The sequence below is a fragment of the Phoenix dactylifera genome, chromosome 16 (genome assembly GCF_051530095.1).
Source record: "Phoenix dactylifera cultivar Ajwa chromosome 16, Ajwa_hap1_PhDact_Kaust_v1.1, whole genome shotgun sequence".
Classification (NCBI taxonomy): domain Eukaryota; kingdom Viridiplantae; phylum Streptophyta; class Magnoliopsida; order Arecales; family Arecaceae; genus Phoenix; species Phoenix dactylifera.
In genome coordinates this window covers 21,850,113-21,867,627 of record NC_143205.1, presented here as the reverse complement: position 1 = coordinate 21,867,627, position 17,515 = coordinate 21,850,113, and the positions used below count along the sequence as shown (strand labels likewise).

General features: G+C 39.3%; 2 protein-coding genes across 6 annotated transcripts; one reads left to right on the top strand and one right to left on the bottom strand.

The window, feature by feature from the left end:
* Positions 1-1,277: 1,277 nt before the first annotated feature.
* ING2 (PHD finger protein-like protein) lies at positions 1,278-11,430 on the top strand. Of its 4 annotated transcripts, none has more exons than XM_008789219.6 (8): positions 1,278-1,747; positions 2,053-2,158; positions 2,259-2,330; positions 6,738-6,925; positions 9,581-9,644; positions 9,821-10,071; positions 10,201-10,239; positions 11,156-11,430. In XM_008789219.6, the coding sequence occupies exons 2-8, from the start codon at positions 2,113-2,115 to the stop codon at positions 11,255-11,257; spliced, it is 762 nt and encodes a 253-aa protein (XP_008787441.1). In that variant the 5' UTR covers positions 1,278-1,747; positions 2,053-2,112; the 3' UTR covers positions 11,258-11,430. The 4 variants fall into 4 exon arrangements, with proteins under 4 accessions (XP_008787441.1, XP_008787440.1, XP_008787442.1 ...); XM_008789218.6 differs by having other exon boundaries at positions 2,043-2,158; XM_008789220.6 differs by lacking the exon at positions 2,053-2,158.
* A 2,093-nt stretch (positions 11,431-13,523) lies between these two features.
* Positions 13,524-15,988, bottom strand: LOC103705571 (putative pectinesterase 14). 2 transcript variants are annotated; one of them, XM_088712101.1, is made up of 5 exons: positions 15,490-15,988; positions 15,176-15,347; positions 14,815-15,021; positions 14,450-14,716; positions 13,524-13,880 (listed from the first exon to the last, which is right to left on the bottom strand). In XM_088712101.1, the coding sequence occupies exons 1-5, from the start codon at positions 15,918-15,920 to the stop codon at positions 13,857-13,859; spliced, it is 1,101 nt and encodes a 366-aa protein (XP_088568227.1). In that variant the 5' UTR covers positions 15,921-15,988; the 3' UTR covers positions 13,524-13,856. The 2 variants fall into 2 exon arrangements, with proteins under 2 accessions (XP_088568227.1, XP_038971176.1); XM_039115248.2 differs by having other exon boundaries at positions 14,457-14,716.
* Positions 15,989-17,515: the final 1,527 nt, after the last annotated feature.

The following is a 17,515-nucleotide window of genomic DNA, read 5'->3' as shown; positions in this document are numbered from 1 at the left end:
TTTAAAATTGCAACACAATCAGAAAAAAAAAATAATCAAGATATCTCAAATTTCAAAGAATTTTTTTCTTTATCGAAATCTCAAATCCCAAAGTTACCTCTCAAATCCTAACTAGGTTTCCCTCCCCTCTAACTTATATGTTTTTCTCTTCTCTTTGTCCACCCTTCTCTAGCAACATGTTGAATACTGATCATATTTAATGATCCATTGTTCTTGAGATTAGTGAGACCATCCATCAGCTGGGAGCCCTGCTATAGTTATCCGAGCGCTCCATGGGCAGAAAGCCTGACATAAAGAACATTACTTGATCATGTAATATTTAATATGGTATCTTTTAAACACTCCTTAGTTGATGTATTAGACTATCAATGCTCTCCATCTCCTGCTCTATTCAAGCGAAAACAAAGACGAAATAATCTATAGACTGCTGAACTTAATGCAGTCCTTGATTAGTGAAATTTCTTGCTGAATTGCACAATGGTTGGTCAATGTATCGGAACCCCATTAATCAATATCTGAAGGAGGTTTTATAATGGCTTGGCCAGGGCATGCCCTGGGACTTTGGATCAATGATAGAGGACGGTCATGAAGGAGGTTTTTCAATGGAACCATCCACCGACAAGTCCTCGGCGAATTCAAAGATGGACGGTTGGTGCTAGATGATGAGCATGGCGGTGTTGTTGTTTCTAGCAAGTGTCCATGATCATGAAGAGGTAATAGCAGACGAAATTTTTAGGAACTTCGATCATCTAATCTTGATCGAGTGATGTGGGATTCACTCACCGAATGCAGGTGCACTGTGCACCAATAAAATTTCCATGTGTAAATAATACAGCATGTAAAATAACATTATGGACATCCTTACCGGAGGTCCAAGCAAAATTACCCAGTGATAAAGAACTCGCCTACGGACACGAGCATATATTATTTATGCGAAAAAGAACCATATAAAGCGAACCTTATTGTTATTGACCGGTCTCTCAATGGACCGAGACTAAAAAATCCCTCCCCATTTGTTTTTAAACGCCCAACCTATTTGATCGTATGTTTTTTAATTTCTGATCCCTCGCCACGATATATGACGCGTGGCCACATAGCATTAGACCAGGATCGCCAATTAAAGGTCCGGTCAATGATTTCTTTTCCATACAGTGCGGGTCCATGGAGGGACCGTGCGTTAAAATGCCCTGTACGTACATCCATGCGGACAGGCGCATAAACTATCTATGCAGAAGAAAATCCGCATAAAACCATCTATGCGGGCATCCTAGAGGTTCGTCTCCGTCACCCTCCTCCTATTCTTTGCTGCTCTCCATCGCCCTCTCCCGTCTCCTCGGCCTTCGCTTCCTTCCTCACTCCCTCCGCCTCTCATTCGCCGGCGGCGAACGAAGCTTCCGTCGCCGACCCAAACTTCTTTTCGGGCTCGAGTCCACTGTCGAGTACTCCATTTCCTCCCTCGGCCGTGGCCTTCGATTACCTGGATACAGGGGAAGAAAGAGGAGGGTGGAGTCGCTCCACGTGGCGGTCGCCCGGTGCGGCGCCGTTACTGAGCTTCTCGACACCTCTCACGTGCGTTCTGCTTTAGGATCGGTGAAAAACCGCTGACGTGGTGTTGTCGTAGAGGGCTTTATATTAGGAACGCCCTTTAATAGTAGTTTTATTCGACTCAACCTCAATCTCAATCCCTCCGTCATCAACTCTCCGTCCGTCCCCCGGCGGTTGAAGGCGGCTACCGGTGACCATTGTCGTAAGTCTCTCTTTCCTGGAAAACCCTTTTCCATGGCTCCAAGAACCACAGAAATCTAGGGTTAGGTTTTCTTCCCTATTGAAGAAGATTACGATCGAACAACCTAGGGTTCGAGATTGCCCCGACGTCCGAACCGTGCCCTAACGCGATAGCGGTTCGGATCGGGTTCTCGAATTGGGAATCCGAATCTTTAACCGTGTGATAACGGCTAGATTGACGCTTCATTCTTACAAACTTTTGAATGCCCAAAATACCCTCTTTTCTTCCTAATTACTAAACTGCCCTCATCTCCTAGCTGCGAATAGGAGGAATCCCCCTGGTCCCGAAACCTAGGAAGAAAAGCCTAAGCGAAGAGAGAAAGAGCGATGGCGATTGCAAGAACGGGGGTTTTCGTGGACGATTATTTGGAGTGTAAGTTTTTTTTAAAAAAAAAGAAAAAAAATTTCTCGATGTTGATTGGTAGGTTTTTGTTTCTCATATTTTTGTTTTTTTGTTTGATTGGGCATCGAAGATTCGAGCACGTTGGCAGCGGAGCTGCAGCGGCTTCTCAACACGATGAGAGAACTCGACGAAAGAGCCCAAGGTATGCTTGTTTGATTCCCAGAATGCCCCTCGTTATAATAGCCATATGTTGAATGTTGTGAACTTTTCAATGGCAAACTTCTATTTTTAGTTGATCTTTTTAATAAAGATCTTAATATTACTTTAACTGTTGAATTATATGGTGATCTGTGGAGTTGGTTGTGCTAGAGTGGATAAATTATTAAATTTCCTTATCTAAGTTTGATTATGTGGCAAGTTTTTTTAAAGGTTGTTTATCCTCTTGTAGAATCTATTATGTATTTCTACCAGAAAGAAAAGAAAGAAGTAATAGTCTTGGAGGTCAGAGTGTCATAACGAAGCAAACCAGCTCCTCTAAGTGCTAGAATGGATGATGCTATTTCATTAGTACTCTAAAATTACTAGCATTTTGCACATGTGATGTACATGACAGGACATATGGATTGCTGTGATTTGGTAGAAGGAAAAGAGGGATATAACCAGAATGACTCTGACCTATAATGTGTGTGTGTGGGTGAGAGATCATTTTTCTATTAATTAATGTGACACATACGACACTGTGCATGGCCAGAATCCATCCTTTTGTGGTTTCTTGTAAGTATCGTTATTGTATTTTATACAAAGAAAGCTAATTATAGACAAAGAAACAGTTCAAAGAAGGAAAAATGAAAAATTTCTATAAGAGGACAGCTGCAGAGCACACTCAGAGTGGGCCTGGGTTGGAGGATCATGGGATTGGGAATTCCTAGCTACAAAAGGAAAGGTATTTCTTCATTTTGCTTCAACCGTATTATCATGAAGGAATTTTTTGTCTACGATCTTCTCCCAATTAGGAGACCTAATTAACTTATTCATTACACTGCAAAATCAATTCCTAATTTTAATTTCATGAGTTGTGAAATCAAATAAACTTTTAGGCAACCCTATCTAGAGGATATTGCAACTTCCTATTTGGTTTTCCGGACTTGAATCTCTTTATATAAGAATAAATAGCTACAATACTAAATATTTACATGGAAAAGTTGCTAGCTCTTGTCATCCTTATCGAGCTAGTAGTATCCAACTTCATCATTATCCCACCAGTTAGTTTGCTTGTAATGTCTCTTGTTGATTGTTTTCTAGACCTGGGGCTGAGCCACACTTTCATTAGGTTTGTAGGGTCAGATACAAGGTTTGTATTGGGCATGGGACTTGAGAAGTCCCGTATGAGGTAGATCAGCAAAAGTAGTGGGATCCTATAACATGGATGGTTATGTAGTGTAAATAATGTTAACCTAGACGGGGGTGTAAGGTAAAATGCGAGATAATTGAGACATGGAGATAAACGTGGGAAAAGGGGTGAAGGAATGGAGGATATGTGCTTGAGATATGGAGAAATTTTAAGAGTTAGGTACTTAGGTTAATGTAGAGCACCCTCCTGAGAATCCAATTTCCTTAGAGCACCTTTTTTAATCAATCAGCACAAGTGCTTGTTCATTAATTGGGAATTGGGTGATCATCTTAATGGATGCATCAAGGTCATCTATCAACATTCCTTATCACTAAAAGAGTTTCTTGTGGTAACCTATATGAATATAGAAAAGATAGAATACATGGTAGATGAGATAATGTTTTATAATGATGCACTATAATGCAAATGCTGGTTGGAGTCACCCTGTTTATTTTTGACCAAATGGACAAGAAATGATCACAAGCTAGGCTCCATAACTTGATTTTGTATAGAATACATACAAGAAAGCTAAGTGATATATTATATATTGAGAATAGTAAAAAGAACATAAACAAACTTGAGGCCTTTGATGGAACTTATAAGATCAGAAACTATTTTGATTATTTAGAAAGGTTTTTAATGTATATTGGAACTAATTTGTTGCAATGTTCGCAATCTCGGTATAGGTGTTGTACCAGTACATTACCATTTGGGTATCATATTGTCAGTATAATATTATATGCATCCTATACCAAGTAGCTCCCAGCGTCCTTTTTTTCTCACTTCTTATCACGATGCCAGTTGAAACTAGGTGTCTGGATCGGTACCGAGCAGAATTGGATGGTTCTACACGATTTGGATCAGCACAAACTAGTTCCCATATCGAACCAGCAAATCGACCATGTTCCACAACGGTTCAATATGTTTTTCCCCAAACTGGGTGGTTTTGGTCAGTTTTGCAGCCCTTGTTTTTTTGTATGAAGTGGATATAATTAATTTGCACATTGAAAATGGAAAGAGCAGTTTAGAAGGCAACAAAAACATGAAACAATTTTATTTTCGACAAGCAAATGAGATGCTTTCGATATTCCATCCAAAGGAAAACAATTTTGTTTGAAGATTGTTCCCAAGTAAAACTAGCTGATGCATCTCTATGAAGAAGCTGACCTTGAGGATAATACCAAATTATCTTTAGAGATAAGGACGATTCAATTGGGCAAATGGTGAATCAAGATCTTTTCACGATGAATGGCTGGCTGAATTGTGCTAAGAGAGGAAGATGAGGAAAATCAAACCTGTACTAGATAGGATGCAAGTATAATAGGACTTTTGTTGTTGATTACTTACTATTACCTTGTAGTTCTATGGTTGTGTTCATGATGCTGTATCTTTTTGTAATTCATTTGCTTAATGAATTGGACTATACTTAGTCAAATCTTTCTCTTGAAAAAAAAGAATGGTATCAACTTAAGCAAGGTTGTCAAAAGCAAAAGGCACCCTTAAGGCGGTAGGACACCTATATCACCTAAGGTGCTAGGCACCGAAATGGCACTTGCTTGAAGAAAGCAAGGTGCTAATTTAAGAAAAGTTCAATAAATATATTAGAAAAATACTATATGTATTTAAAAATAACACAATCATTATAAGATAAGTTATTCAAGTTTTAGCATCAAAACATATAGTTGTCTTGTACGTTAGATATCATGTTTCGAATGTATAGAAACATCATATTGAAATACTACTTTCGTATCATGTTTTTAAGCAAAAGTCAGTGAAAATAAATTGTTGGACATCCTTTAGTAGCAAAATTCAAACATGATAGGAAAATGCGACTTCTCAAAACATATTTCATATTTCTAAACAAGACATATCTAAAAAAAGCAAATCATTCAGCATCCTAGAGTAGCCCTTTTATTTACAAGAACTCCAACACACCAAGATAACCCTCGAAGTAAAGTTTACAAGGCTACAAAAGAATGGACAAAAAAGGGATAGGGAGAATATTGTTGGACATTGAATAAATGCTTGCTTGAATGCCTCTTGCATATGGTATGCCGTACCGGCTTGAACCAAGCGGTACAGAGCGTACCATACCGTACTAGTTTGGTATCGGTATCCGATATGGGTGGCTTACTGATACTCGGTATGTCAAAAAAAATTTGTATCGTATCGACACTGTGCTAGTGTGGTACCGGTACGGGATCCGGTACCGAGACAGTGAATCTTGCTCTCGCACAATTCCAATCACTTGCCTAGGTGCCACTTTAGTAAACTTGCCTCACCTAGGGATTGTTAAGGCACCCAAGGGCTTTCTCTCCTCGCCTGAGCACCTTGGCGAGTGCCTGGAGTGCCTTCGACAACAATAGCTAAAAGAGATTATATAAAGAATGATAGTTATATTTTTTCGTATGGACTTTTGTATAGAATTTATTTTCTGTGGATGCATGAATATATGTTGAGATATGTAGAATGATAAGTTATGTAGTTTCCTGTGTAAGTTATCTTGCAAATTCATCAAGATTAGAAGTACACTATGTAGCTGTAGTTTATAGGCATATAAAAGAAGAATTAAAATTATGACAAATGAGAATGTTGCCTTCATGGTGATCAAGGAGCCTGGTCTCTATTCATGTAACAAAGACTGCTATTTCTTTCTTAAAGAAAAAATAAAAAATTACTCGAATGCATGTCTTGCAAGCAAATTTTCATAAAAAGCTACAAGCTACCAACTTGATATGCTTTCATGTTCGCCTGTTGTTCTTACCATCTTCTGTGAATTATGTGTGATCCTAACAAGTCCAAGTACCCTGGGCTTTTTTGTCATGTGATGTATATAGATTATCTGCTAGTATGTTTGTTTTCTTGAAAATTGTTTAATTTTTCTTCCAACTCATCCTTTTATTTTATACTCAATTTGTTAATTCAGTCAATTTTTATCATAAGCTTTAAAAATATACCTTTTTCATGTGTCTGATTAAACAAATGCAGAAATAATCCATAACAGTTGAAGGCCTAGTACCTATTGCACATTTGGTTTTGCATTGTAAACATATAGAGATGACCATCTAAGGCAACTTTCTGTTGATATGTCATAATATGTCTTAATCCTGAACAAACTCTGAAATATAATCTCAAGCAAAAATATAAGTACATATTTTTTCATTAGTCGAGTTGCCTTTTTTTGTATCTTTATCTGTTTTTCTTTTAATTTAAACACAGGTATAATCAGCCAGACAAAAGAGCAGACAAAGTACTGCTTAGGTATGCCTTATAGCTCAAAAAAGGTTGGCCATGAAGATGAAGAAGCTGTATTTGAGAAGATGAAGAAGGAGATTGAAGCTAGCCAGGAAAGGGCATTGAGCCTTTGTACTGAGAAAGTTTTGCTAGCACGACAAGCATATGATCTGGTAAGCTTATTTTGCAATACTGTGATAGCTTAAAGAAAATATCTCTGGCAATAAAAATGTAGCAGTGTAAGACAATAGATGAATCGCAACTCTTGGGGTATTTTTGAATTGTGATAAGTCACGTGGTTCAATCAAACTAGATGCTTTTTCTCTAGGAATTTTCTGAGAGTGATATAGTTTGGGAATGCTGATGACTCATTCACACACTCCAGTGTCCTTTCTACTGGGACAAACTCAGGCATAACCAGACTCAGCAGGGTGCAGTAGAGGAACTGTAGTTGCATTCTTCGTTGGGACATTCTAAACTGAACCATTATCATCATTTGGTTTCTTTATATAAAATTACTTAACTAACTTGGCTCTTACCTTTATCTCTTCAAATTCAATGCCTGCATCTATTTCTTGTAGCATGTCATTTGCCTTCTGTGGTGGTCAGGGAGCATTTGATTTAAAAGTTTTAAGATATATAAGGCTTATTGACTTGCATTTATTTCAATAATTGCGAAAGTCAATACTAATATCCATAGCCTTATTAGTTTTAAATTTGATCATGTACTCTCTAAAAAACAGATTTTCTATGACAGATAGTGAACTAGCATGAAACGTCTTAACTGAGATTTTTCTAGAGGGCAACCATTATGATTGTCTGCTTAATCTTGGGTACTCATGGTCATTGATTGAAGTTTGGGCTATAATTTTCATTATGTTCACAAATTGGCTGCACTTGACACTGTACTAAAGCGTACCTGTTCTATGCCAGACAACCATTATGTTTGTCTGCTTAATCTTGGGTATTCATGGTCATTGACTCAAGTTTGGGCTAAAATTTTCATTATGTTCACAAATTTGCTGCAGTTGATGCAGTGCTAAAGTGTACCTTTGGAGCTTTTAGCAAGTAGCTTCCTTTCTTCTAAAACTTATGCCTATTTAAAGAACTCAATCATCCAATGCAATCAAAAAATTCTTTTCTTTAAAGTTGTTGATTGGGTTATGGAATATTACCCACTATATATTCTGCTCTTGAAAATTTTCCTCTCTCTATGGTCAGTTTCATGGGTTTGAGTCCTCCTAATTAAACATATGATAAATAGAATGTTGGCAGGAAAAGTTAGGCTCGATGTTTTAAAAGACTATAGATAGTAGACTGGTGGCCAGCGAGCCCCTTGCACCAGGGGCTAGGCAGGCACCTAGAGTTCCAGCCACCACTGATGTAATTCACTCATCAAGCAGCAACTGTCAAAAGTGCTGCACTGCAGCAGCAACTACTGCAGCCCATGTAGCTGGCTGTAGCAGCAGTTGCCATCGGCCATGATAATCACTGCTGTGGTGGTGGCCATTGTGGACATTAGCAACTACTACGCTGCTCTGATGGATGCTGCTGCATCAGCTTCTTTAATTAGTGGTTGTTGCTGCTATCATCACGGTAGTGCTAGATGAAGTCCTCTCATTCTCTCACATATCTATAGCATACAGCCCATGATTTGGAGAGGAAGGGGATGAGGGAGGAGCAAGAAGGGTTACAAGTATAATGGTTAGGTCTTGAATGGGTACCTGACTTGCCTGAACCATGCTATTCAAGATAGCACCTACATATTCTGGATCACCGGGGCACCTGTCGAGGCCAAGTGAACCACTTAAGGGCCCATCTAAAGTCTAGGCCATATACATAGGCTGCTCAAGCCCCTGGCGAGCTCTAAAGGTGGCTGCGCTGTCTAAGATGATTGCATAAATGCCTGCTTGAGATACTTGTGAAAGCACATGAGACCATGGTACGTTGTACCGGCCTAAACCGGGCAGTACGGGGCATACTGTACTAGTTTGGTACCGGTATCGGTACGGGTAGCGTATCGACACTCGGTACGCCAAAAAAATTCTGTATCATATTGTACCGAGTACCGACACTATGCTAATGTGGCACCGGTATGGGTTCTGGAACTGAGATAGCGAACCTTGCATGAGACTTAAGTTTGTTTGATGACAATCCTGTTTGGACTATGAAGCCCAATTCCATTGTTTCTATTGCTGATATCTCCTGACAAAATAGGATAAAATTGAGTTCTTCTATAAAACTTTATGGTTTCTCGGTGCGCTGTCATCATGGCTCGAGTGATAATACTCCTACCATAGTTTTGCTTAGATCCGCCTTGCTACCACTTTGAATTTCTAATGCATGATCCTGCCACGAATCTTAATTGTGGCTGCTCATGGAATAAAAACCAAAGTTGAAAAGGCTCGATGCAAGGACTACACAGACTTTTTACAACCCGGCATCATCCTCTTCTAATTAAAGCTCAAATGCATTGGCAGCTATTATCTGTGCTGTAGTTAATGGCATCCGTCATATTCATTCATCAGAAACAGGAATAAAGGATAAGCTTAATGTGTCACAGTTGTTTTATAGGTTGAAATGTTTTGTAGTCTAAAATGTTTATTCCTAATTACTTAAAACTACTATTGCTGAAAATGGACTATTATCTTGATTTTCAGAGTTTTTTTAGAAAAAGAATATGAACTTCCAGAAGTTTAAAAGTTGATGTATTATGAGAACTTATTGTGGAATTTGAACTTCCTGTTTTCCACTTATTTGTCAATGGTATTGCTTATGTTTCTTCTGTTTTTCCTTTTTCCTTCTCAACCAATTGGGATACCATGCAGATAGAGAGCCATGTGAAGAGGCTTGATGAGGACTTGAACCAGTTTGCAGAAGATCTGAAGCAAGGTATGGATAATTACCTTGAATTTTGGGTTACAAAAGTTTTACCTCAGGAACTTGTGTAACTATTTGGGAACCTGCTTTTTGAAAATATTTGTTCAGTAACTGTTTTTATTCTTAGAGCTTTCCATCTTGGAAAATAGATTTCTGATGCAACTAGATCATGTTTTATGGTTGTATAGAAGGAAAAATACCACCAGACGAGCCAGCAATCCTTCCGCCACAACCTATAGTCGCTAGGGATGAAAAACGCAAGGGAGGTTATATAACACCTCAATCAAAACGGTTGAAAGAAAAGGATTGGGAGAGGGAGCGAGATATGGATCTTGAGCTGATGCCTCCTCCCGGCAGTCATAAGAAAAATATTCCTGCATCTGTTGATGTAGATCAACCCATTGATCCAAATGAACCAACATATTGTATCTGCCATCAGGTTTCAGATCAATCTTTTCTTGAACTTTCTGTGGTTTCTACCACCCATAATTGTGTACATTTGGCTTTCAACACTGGCACCATATTGTTGTAATATCTAAAAATCCTTATTCTGTCTCTCTATATTCAGGTGTCTTTTGGAGATATGATCGCATGTGACAATGAGAATGTAAGTTTCTTTTAAGTTTTTTAGTACTGTATTCCTAGCAGTTATCCATGGTGCTTTGTTATGCAGTATTTGATATATTGATGCACTGCATCCGTGATAAATTTTTCATGATTTGTATATTTTTTAACTGCATTTTCCAAGAGCCTCCTAACCATTTGAATGACCATATAAGAGATTTATTGTGGAAAAGAATATTCTTGTGCTAAGTGGCTTTAAAATCACATGTATCCTTTCATTCCGATGTGCAATATGCTCTAGGCTGAATACTATTTAAATTCTCATCTTACTGATGCCACTTAGGTTTTTTTATGTCTTCCCTCCAGTATTATAGGCTCGAGGGACTTTTTCCAAGCCCCTCAATTTTAGTGGAGCATACTCTAGCTTGTTTTACACAAATCATCTTAAAGGGTCATTGCCTCATACTGACGGTGGGCAGTTAGCAGACTATCTGTGCTATTCTCACTATATGCCAACACAGATTTTGAATTATATAAAACATAATCTCTGAGGTCCCAATGGCATGTAGCATCCCATAGTGTAAAAAGTAACTCTTCAGTTCATCTATCTGCTCTCATTATAATTGTTTAAAAGCCATTGATTTTAACAACAGTTTTCTTATTTGTTAGTTGAAGAAACCTACATGTAACTTGGATGCAATTGTGATTATTTATTTTGACCGCTTTGTTTCTGGTTGACACCTTTTCCAAATATTTCGTATTTGATTCGGACAAAGAACAGGCCAGTGCTCTAGTAAAGCTCGTGCTTGCTAGCTTTATCTCTGGCGCACTTTCAGTTTTTTTAAAAAAACTGAGATGAAGCTACATTGGGTTCTCTTTTACCCTTCTCTTCTTTATTGTGTATATAAGTTGGACAAAATTTTGATCCTTCATTTGATTGTTCTATTTCTGTTTGACAGTGTGAAGGAGGTGAATGGTTCCACTATTCATGTGTTGGCCTCACCCCAGAGACTAGATTTAAGGGCAAATGGTTTTGCCCAACATGCAGGAATCAACAATAGTGGTTTAATGTAGCTTAAATAGCTGCCTAGGTGCAAAGTACTGCCTTCCTGCAATCAGCATAGCCGTTGCATATGAGCAATACTGCAGTTCCTTTCTGTTCTAAATTTTAAGCAGGTTGGAACATTTCTGTTGATGTATATTACCTGATAAAAAAAAATGCCTTCTTGTGTAATCACTTCTCTGAATGACGAGTGCATACGCCAGTCTCTGAAGGAGGGCTTGTGGTTCTTTTGCTGTCTACAAGAATGCAGTGTAGAGTGGCTTCAGTTTCTTCTTCAGTTGTCTCCAAGATGGGTCTCTATGTGCTTAATAAATAAGCATTATGATCATGTTCAATGGTGGTTGGGTGATTGACTGATATTACAAGGAACAGTGTTATATCAGTTTTAGTCAGGATGCCCAGGCTTATGATGATTATGTATGCCTTTGAAGAGCTTCTTCAATGTTTTTAATTTATCAAAAAAATAAAAAATATTTCCCAACAAGGTTTTGACCCTCCTTTTCCCCATCTCTCGCCGTCATCCCGTGTGTGTAGGGGCTTCTTTGTATCCTATCCATTCACACTCCAAAGCTCGCATCCTTCCTTTTTTTTTTGTGCTAAAAAAAAAGGGAGGGGGGGGGGGGGGGGGGGGGAGGAAGGGATAAGCCCAACTCTGCGTAGCAGCCCTCATTGGATTTCCATCCTGCCAGAAGAATGTTCGATGCGGATAGAAATGATCGTGTGTTGGGCATCCAGGCCGGTTTTACTCATACTCTTCTCACTCATGGGCTCGGCTCGGTTGTCTTTCTGGGCTCCGACATGAATACTGCGTGTGAGTACATCACATTTGGGGGCTACCAGCAAAGCTTGCATTTTTTAACCTTATCTTTCTTTTGTCCTGAGAAAAGTGACCAGGCTAGTGGAAGGAACGTTTTGTAATAGTCTATATATTTAAATTTTTTCTATAGCATATTTTGTGCTTGGTCTTGATGCACGGTGTTTCAATGCCCCAATGCAAGGGTAACATTCCCGCGAGGCCCCAAATTTTTACGGTATGGCGGATGTGATGCATGGTAGATTTTGTGACCCTTATTTTGACATGCGGTCACTTCCAAGGGCGAATGTGACAAGACAGCAAAGATTTGTCTCTGCTTACATCATTGAAAGCATCGTACCAAATCCCAAAGGCAATATGGAATATGAACAAGCAAATCGGAAACCTGGAGCTTTTAGATTATCTCAGAGGCAGTGCCGGCCCGAGCGTTAGGCGACCGAGGCGGTCGCCTAAGGCCTCAGGCCAATGGAGGGCCTCCGGGAGGCGTGACCAAAAGGAAGCAAAGGCCCCATGTGAAAACAGGAACAGGAGCTTCCCCCTTGATGGAAGGCTACGAGTCTTCCCCCTTGATGGAAGGGAGGTGGAGAGTTTCCTGGCCTGCAGAGAGGCAATTTGGGAAGTTGGGGACAGTAGTTTTGTTTTGGGTGGAGAGAGAGAGAGGAGGAGGAGGGATTTGGTTGGCTTGATACACGCCTGAAGCCACTCTTATCTTTCATCCCTTCTCTTTTTTGGTTTTAGTCTTGGTTTTCCTTCCCTCACATTACTCCTGATCCAGCTGGGCCATCGGGAAGAAAGAGGGATTGGAGATGGACTTCTTGAGTTCTTGGAGGGTGGAGATTCTTTTAATTTTCTCCTCTGGGTTTCTTCTCCCCTCTTGGGTGGTAGAGAGAGAAAAGGAGGGAGGGGGTTGAATGGCTGCTGTGCTGTGATGTTGCAGTTGCTGCTTGGGTACTCACTTGAAGGGGAGATGGTGGGACGGGACTTTTATTAATTAGATGGAGTGAATTTCCCATAATGCCCCTACTTTTTCTTATAGAGAGGCTTCTTTCTGGACAAATTCTTTTCTTTACCTTGACCATGAAGTGCCACGGGATGACCTTTTCTTATCCTGCTCTTGCTTGACATGGTAAACAGTATTGCCCAGGATTATCTCAATTATTTAATCAGTTTTATGGCCCGGCAATTACATTTCTGTGTTTCCATTCAAAAATTATATTAAACTGAAAAAACTTTTTGTCTACTTTTGTTAGATTCATGTATCTTTGTTGAAATAGTGTACTTGATAGCTATCTATTTTCATATTATTTTTTTAAATATTTTATATTTATTAAAACAATTTATTATTAAAAAAAAAGGCCTCATTCATTGGATTCGCCTTAGGCCCCCAAATGTATCGGGCCGCCCCTGCTCAGAGGCAATACATCAAACAGATCACGCCTTCGCTATTTCCTGCCAACTCTGTAATTCTCTCCACTATGTTATATCATGTCAGCAAAACCAATCACATAAACAACTGCATAGACCTTATGGCATCCACTTTCATTACATATCTGCACTGGTTCCACGGCTGTTGCTAGGATCATCTATCGATGATTCATATGTCTTGATGAAGTCCTTATAGCGACTATGATCACATGTATTAGACCAACCACTGTGATAAGGAGGGAGAACCCATTCACAACCATCAATGTATGAAATGTCCATGAACTGAGCTGCTTCGCACTGATCCAATTGTTTAGCATACGCTGTTCTTAGTGTGGAGTTGGCGCCTGGTCCCATGCACTCATACTCGCCGAAGTACACCAACCTGCAAGAGCAAAAGCACAGGCTTACAATAGCGCCTACAGAAACTTTATAACCATAAAAAAGGGCCCATAGAAACTATGGTCATTCGCTTGGGAGATGATGACTTCGGAATGCCTTTGTTGATCCCATCCTTTGGTTCAAGCGATAGAGATATAAAAAGTTCAAATTATTTTCAAAAGAGGGGCATTACAAACCTATTGAAAGAGTATCGAGGATATGATGATTATATTGTTTGGATTCTAGCAAAAGTTTCTACAGATTGACAGCCCTATTATTGGACTTCTTTATGGTGCATTTGCACACGCCCTTAACTTTGTGGTACGTTCCGAAAAGTTACCTCCATTGAGAAAATGATAGGTTACCTAGCTTGTGCGTGGCTTTTTTTTTGGCAGGTCTAATTAAGAACTAAGCCTCTTTTTTTTTTTTGATAATTTCGTTGCTTGGGATGGGCACTTGGCCTCACACCGTCAGTACTGGTAGTCCATCTAATAATGTTAGGAGACAAACAATAGAAAGAGCCAAAGGCATATGCGAGAAGGTTAGTAAGAGGAAGAAGCAGCAAGGATCAACCACAGACTGGTCTCTGGAAGGATCATTCCAGTCGTTCCATCCTTCAGGAGCTACAATGCCGGATATATATGTCCTCGAGAAGACCACGGTCGCATACGGTCCCCATGCACGGCCAAGCCACACTCTCCCCGTTCCGCTGATGCTACAGTTGACGAAGGAAAACCCCGTCTTCTCGTTGGCCGATTGCCTTCCATGGGCTGTGATGCATCCACTGATGGATCCCATGCCATCAGGCACTTGCTTTGCCACCGAGTTAATAGTGCAGTCCTGAGAACCAAAGTGCATTAGTGCATAGAACCACAAGCTTGCTTTATTACCATTTCATGCAATTATTTATAGATCAGGTGATGCTCCGTCTCGTGGACCTCGTAGATGGACCTGGCATTGCCGAAGATGAAGTCAATGGACCCCTCGATGAAGCATTCTCGAAAGTAATGCCTCCCACGGTCATCGAGCAGGGTGTCTTGTGCCCCGTAGAATCCACAGCCATAGAAGGCTGCTTGGTCTCCGGAAATTCTAAGTGCAACTGCTTGTCCGCCTACATCCCCAGGCGATGCCGGAGGGGCCGTGTTCTACATATGTTTCACAACAAAGATACAGAAATCACAATTAAGTTAGAGGTTCTTTATGCTGAAACTCGAAACAGACTAAGCTAAGAACAAACAACTTGTGTAGCTAGACTGGAAAAATGTGATCATATGGGTCGTTGAGTCATGGAGTTCTTGCCTGAAAGCTGATATTGTAGGCTCTGAAATTGAAAGCAAAGATGGAAGTGCTAGCACTGTAACTTGTCCCTCCACTGGAGTTGGCGGTGGCATTCCAAGCAATGGCTGTGTTGAGGTAACCTTGGCCTTGCATTGTGATGTTGGTCTTGTTTGCCCATACAACCACCTTTTCCCTGCAATGTGCACACGTCCCAGAACCCAATTACAGGGCTAGTTCAAATCAGCAACCTAGAAAATCGAAAAAATGGCATTGCTGATAAATGATACAATCGAACTATATAATAGGTATTAGGAAGAGTGCTTAGAAGTGTTGACCTATATACACCAGAGTCAATGATGATGAGAGTCCTACTAGGACTATAGTCTGGAACAGCATCGACTGCCTTCTGAACTTTGCTAAAGTTTGCGCAACCCTTGAGATCAACAGTTAAGACAAGGGCCACGTTCTGATCGGATGCAATTGGAGACACCCACTTTGACTTGTCGCATTCTGTCTTATGCTTTTTCCGGTGGTGGTGGTGGTGGTGGTGGTGGTGGGAGCGGCGGCCCCTCCACAGAGAAATAAGTTTGTCAATGATGGTGGAGCCTGGGCTTGCTACTCTTTTGACAATGTCATGCACAAGGCTACTACTAGTACTCTCATAAGGGGTGTTGGTAGTAGGAGGAAGGGTGTTGAGAGCTATTAGAATGGAGATGAACGCAATGAAAATAGCTGAAGTCCAGAGCATTGGCTTGCCAACTCTCATGGTGGTGTTGGTAGGTTAGTCCGTGCTTCTTTTGAATAGGTTAAGGGAAGGTGGGTTATTTATATTTGCAGGGGAGATGTGGAGGCTTGGTGGGTAAGGAAGCCATGTTTCTATAATGGCAATGGAAGCTTTAAAGATAGTGGAGAAGTAGTGGAGGTTGGAGGATGCCTACGCTAAGACCTTTGGCAACATGAAGGGTGCCACTGTGATGATAAGAAAATATGTGTCGGTTCGACAGTGGGTTGGCTGATGTTCTCTGGCTACTTTTGTCTGACATGAGAAGTTGCCAGAAAATAGGACTCATTTATTTGGTAGAAGCAAGCTAGCATGAGGGCTTAGTCTGTCTTCAAAGCAACTCTAGTACCAATATACGATTAGCACTAAATAGATTGAGGAGCAATCTCAAATATGTACGTAGTACAAGGATGTGGATAGGCTGATGAATGCAACTTCTACCACTATGGTAATGATAGTTGCGGCACTTGCTCGATCAGCCAGAGGCAGCAAGGATATGCTGAAAGCTCTATTGAATGTCAAAGGCCAAGTACTTTACAAAATCAAAATCTAAATTATTGGATTTTATATATATATATATATATATATATATATATATATATATATATATATATATATATGTATGTATGTATGTATGTATGTATGTATGTATGTATGTATGTGTGTGTGTATTAGCTTATAATCCAAATAGGGTGCGGAGGAAACATTTCGCACTCGTTACTAAATCGAATGGTAGTGATGAAAAACAGAAATCTAAATCACTGGATATGATCTAGAAGGTCTAAAATATGTATGTGCAAAAAAAATCGTATGCTCTGAAGATTTTTAGCTTATGCATCAAGTCATCCCAGAATCAATATGCTACATCATTCTACCATGACTATCTACTTGGAATAACGTGATGCATAGGCTAGAGTTTTCTAATAAATATGGTCTTTTGCACGTAGATATTTTAGACTATCTATATCATATCCAATGGTTCATAATTCCATTTTTCAACCCGAAACATTGAATTTGGTGATAGGCATAAACTCCTCTTTTTACAACCTTATGTGTAATATGACCTCATACTTCATAGTATGTATGCGTATGTGTGTATATATATGCTCCTCTCAAAAGAAGAAATTGTTTGCATCTCTTGAGTTTAAAATTAAGATTAAGATATTTAAATAGAAAAATTCATACTATTGCTCATGATCTATACCCTTAAAAAATATCAGAAACTAAATATCTGATTCTTTTTAACCAGTCTCTAATCTATACATGATATGAATATAGATGGTTTTTGTTGTGCTAGTATGTTAAAATATGTGATAAAGCATTGAATTCATATTATAGTTCATAATCCACATATGTTAGACATATAGATTGAAAATAAATAGATTTCATTTACACTTTTTATTTTTGCACTAATTTGATGCATAGGTTAGAGGCTTCAAGATGTATAATTTTTTATTTCTAGCATTTTTAGTGCTATAGATCGTGATCAATAATGTGGATTTTTATTTTAGATGATCCATTATCAATTTTGGAATATATATATATATATATATATATATATATATATATATATATATATA

What these genes read in the sequence shown, in the direction of transcription:
- ING2 (XM_008789219.6), top strand. Translation starts at nt 2,113, where the DNA reads ATGGCGATTGCAAGAACGGGGGTTTTCGTGGACGATTATTTGGAGT. An exon ending in CGTGGACGATTATTTGGAGT is followed by an intron (nt 2,159 to 2,258) that starts GTAAGTTTTTTT and finishes TGGGCATCGAAG; the next exon opens with ATTCGAGCACGTTGGCAGCG. An exon ending in TCGCATGTGACAATGAGAAT is followed by an intron (nt 10,240 to 11,155) that starts GTAAGTTTCTTT and finishes TCTGTTTGACAG; the next exon opens with TGTGAAGGAGGTGAATGGTT.
- LOC103705571 (XM_039115248.2), bottom strand. Translation starts at nt 15,920, where the DNA reads ATGAGAGTTGGCAAGCCAATGCTCTGGACTTCAGCTATTTTCATTGCG. An exon ending in CCTACAATATCAGCTTTCAG is followed by an intron (nt 15,022 to 15,175) that starts GCAAGAACTCCA and finishes AAACATATGTAG; the next exon opens with AACACGGCCCCTCCGGCATC. An exon ending in ATGCCAGGTCCATCTACGAG is followed by an intron (nt 14,717 to 14,814) that starts GTCCACGAGACG and finishes TTTGGTTCTCAG; the next exon opens with GACTGCACTATTAACTCGGT.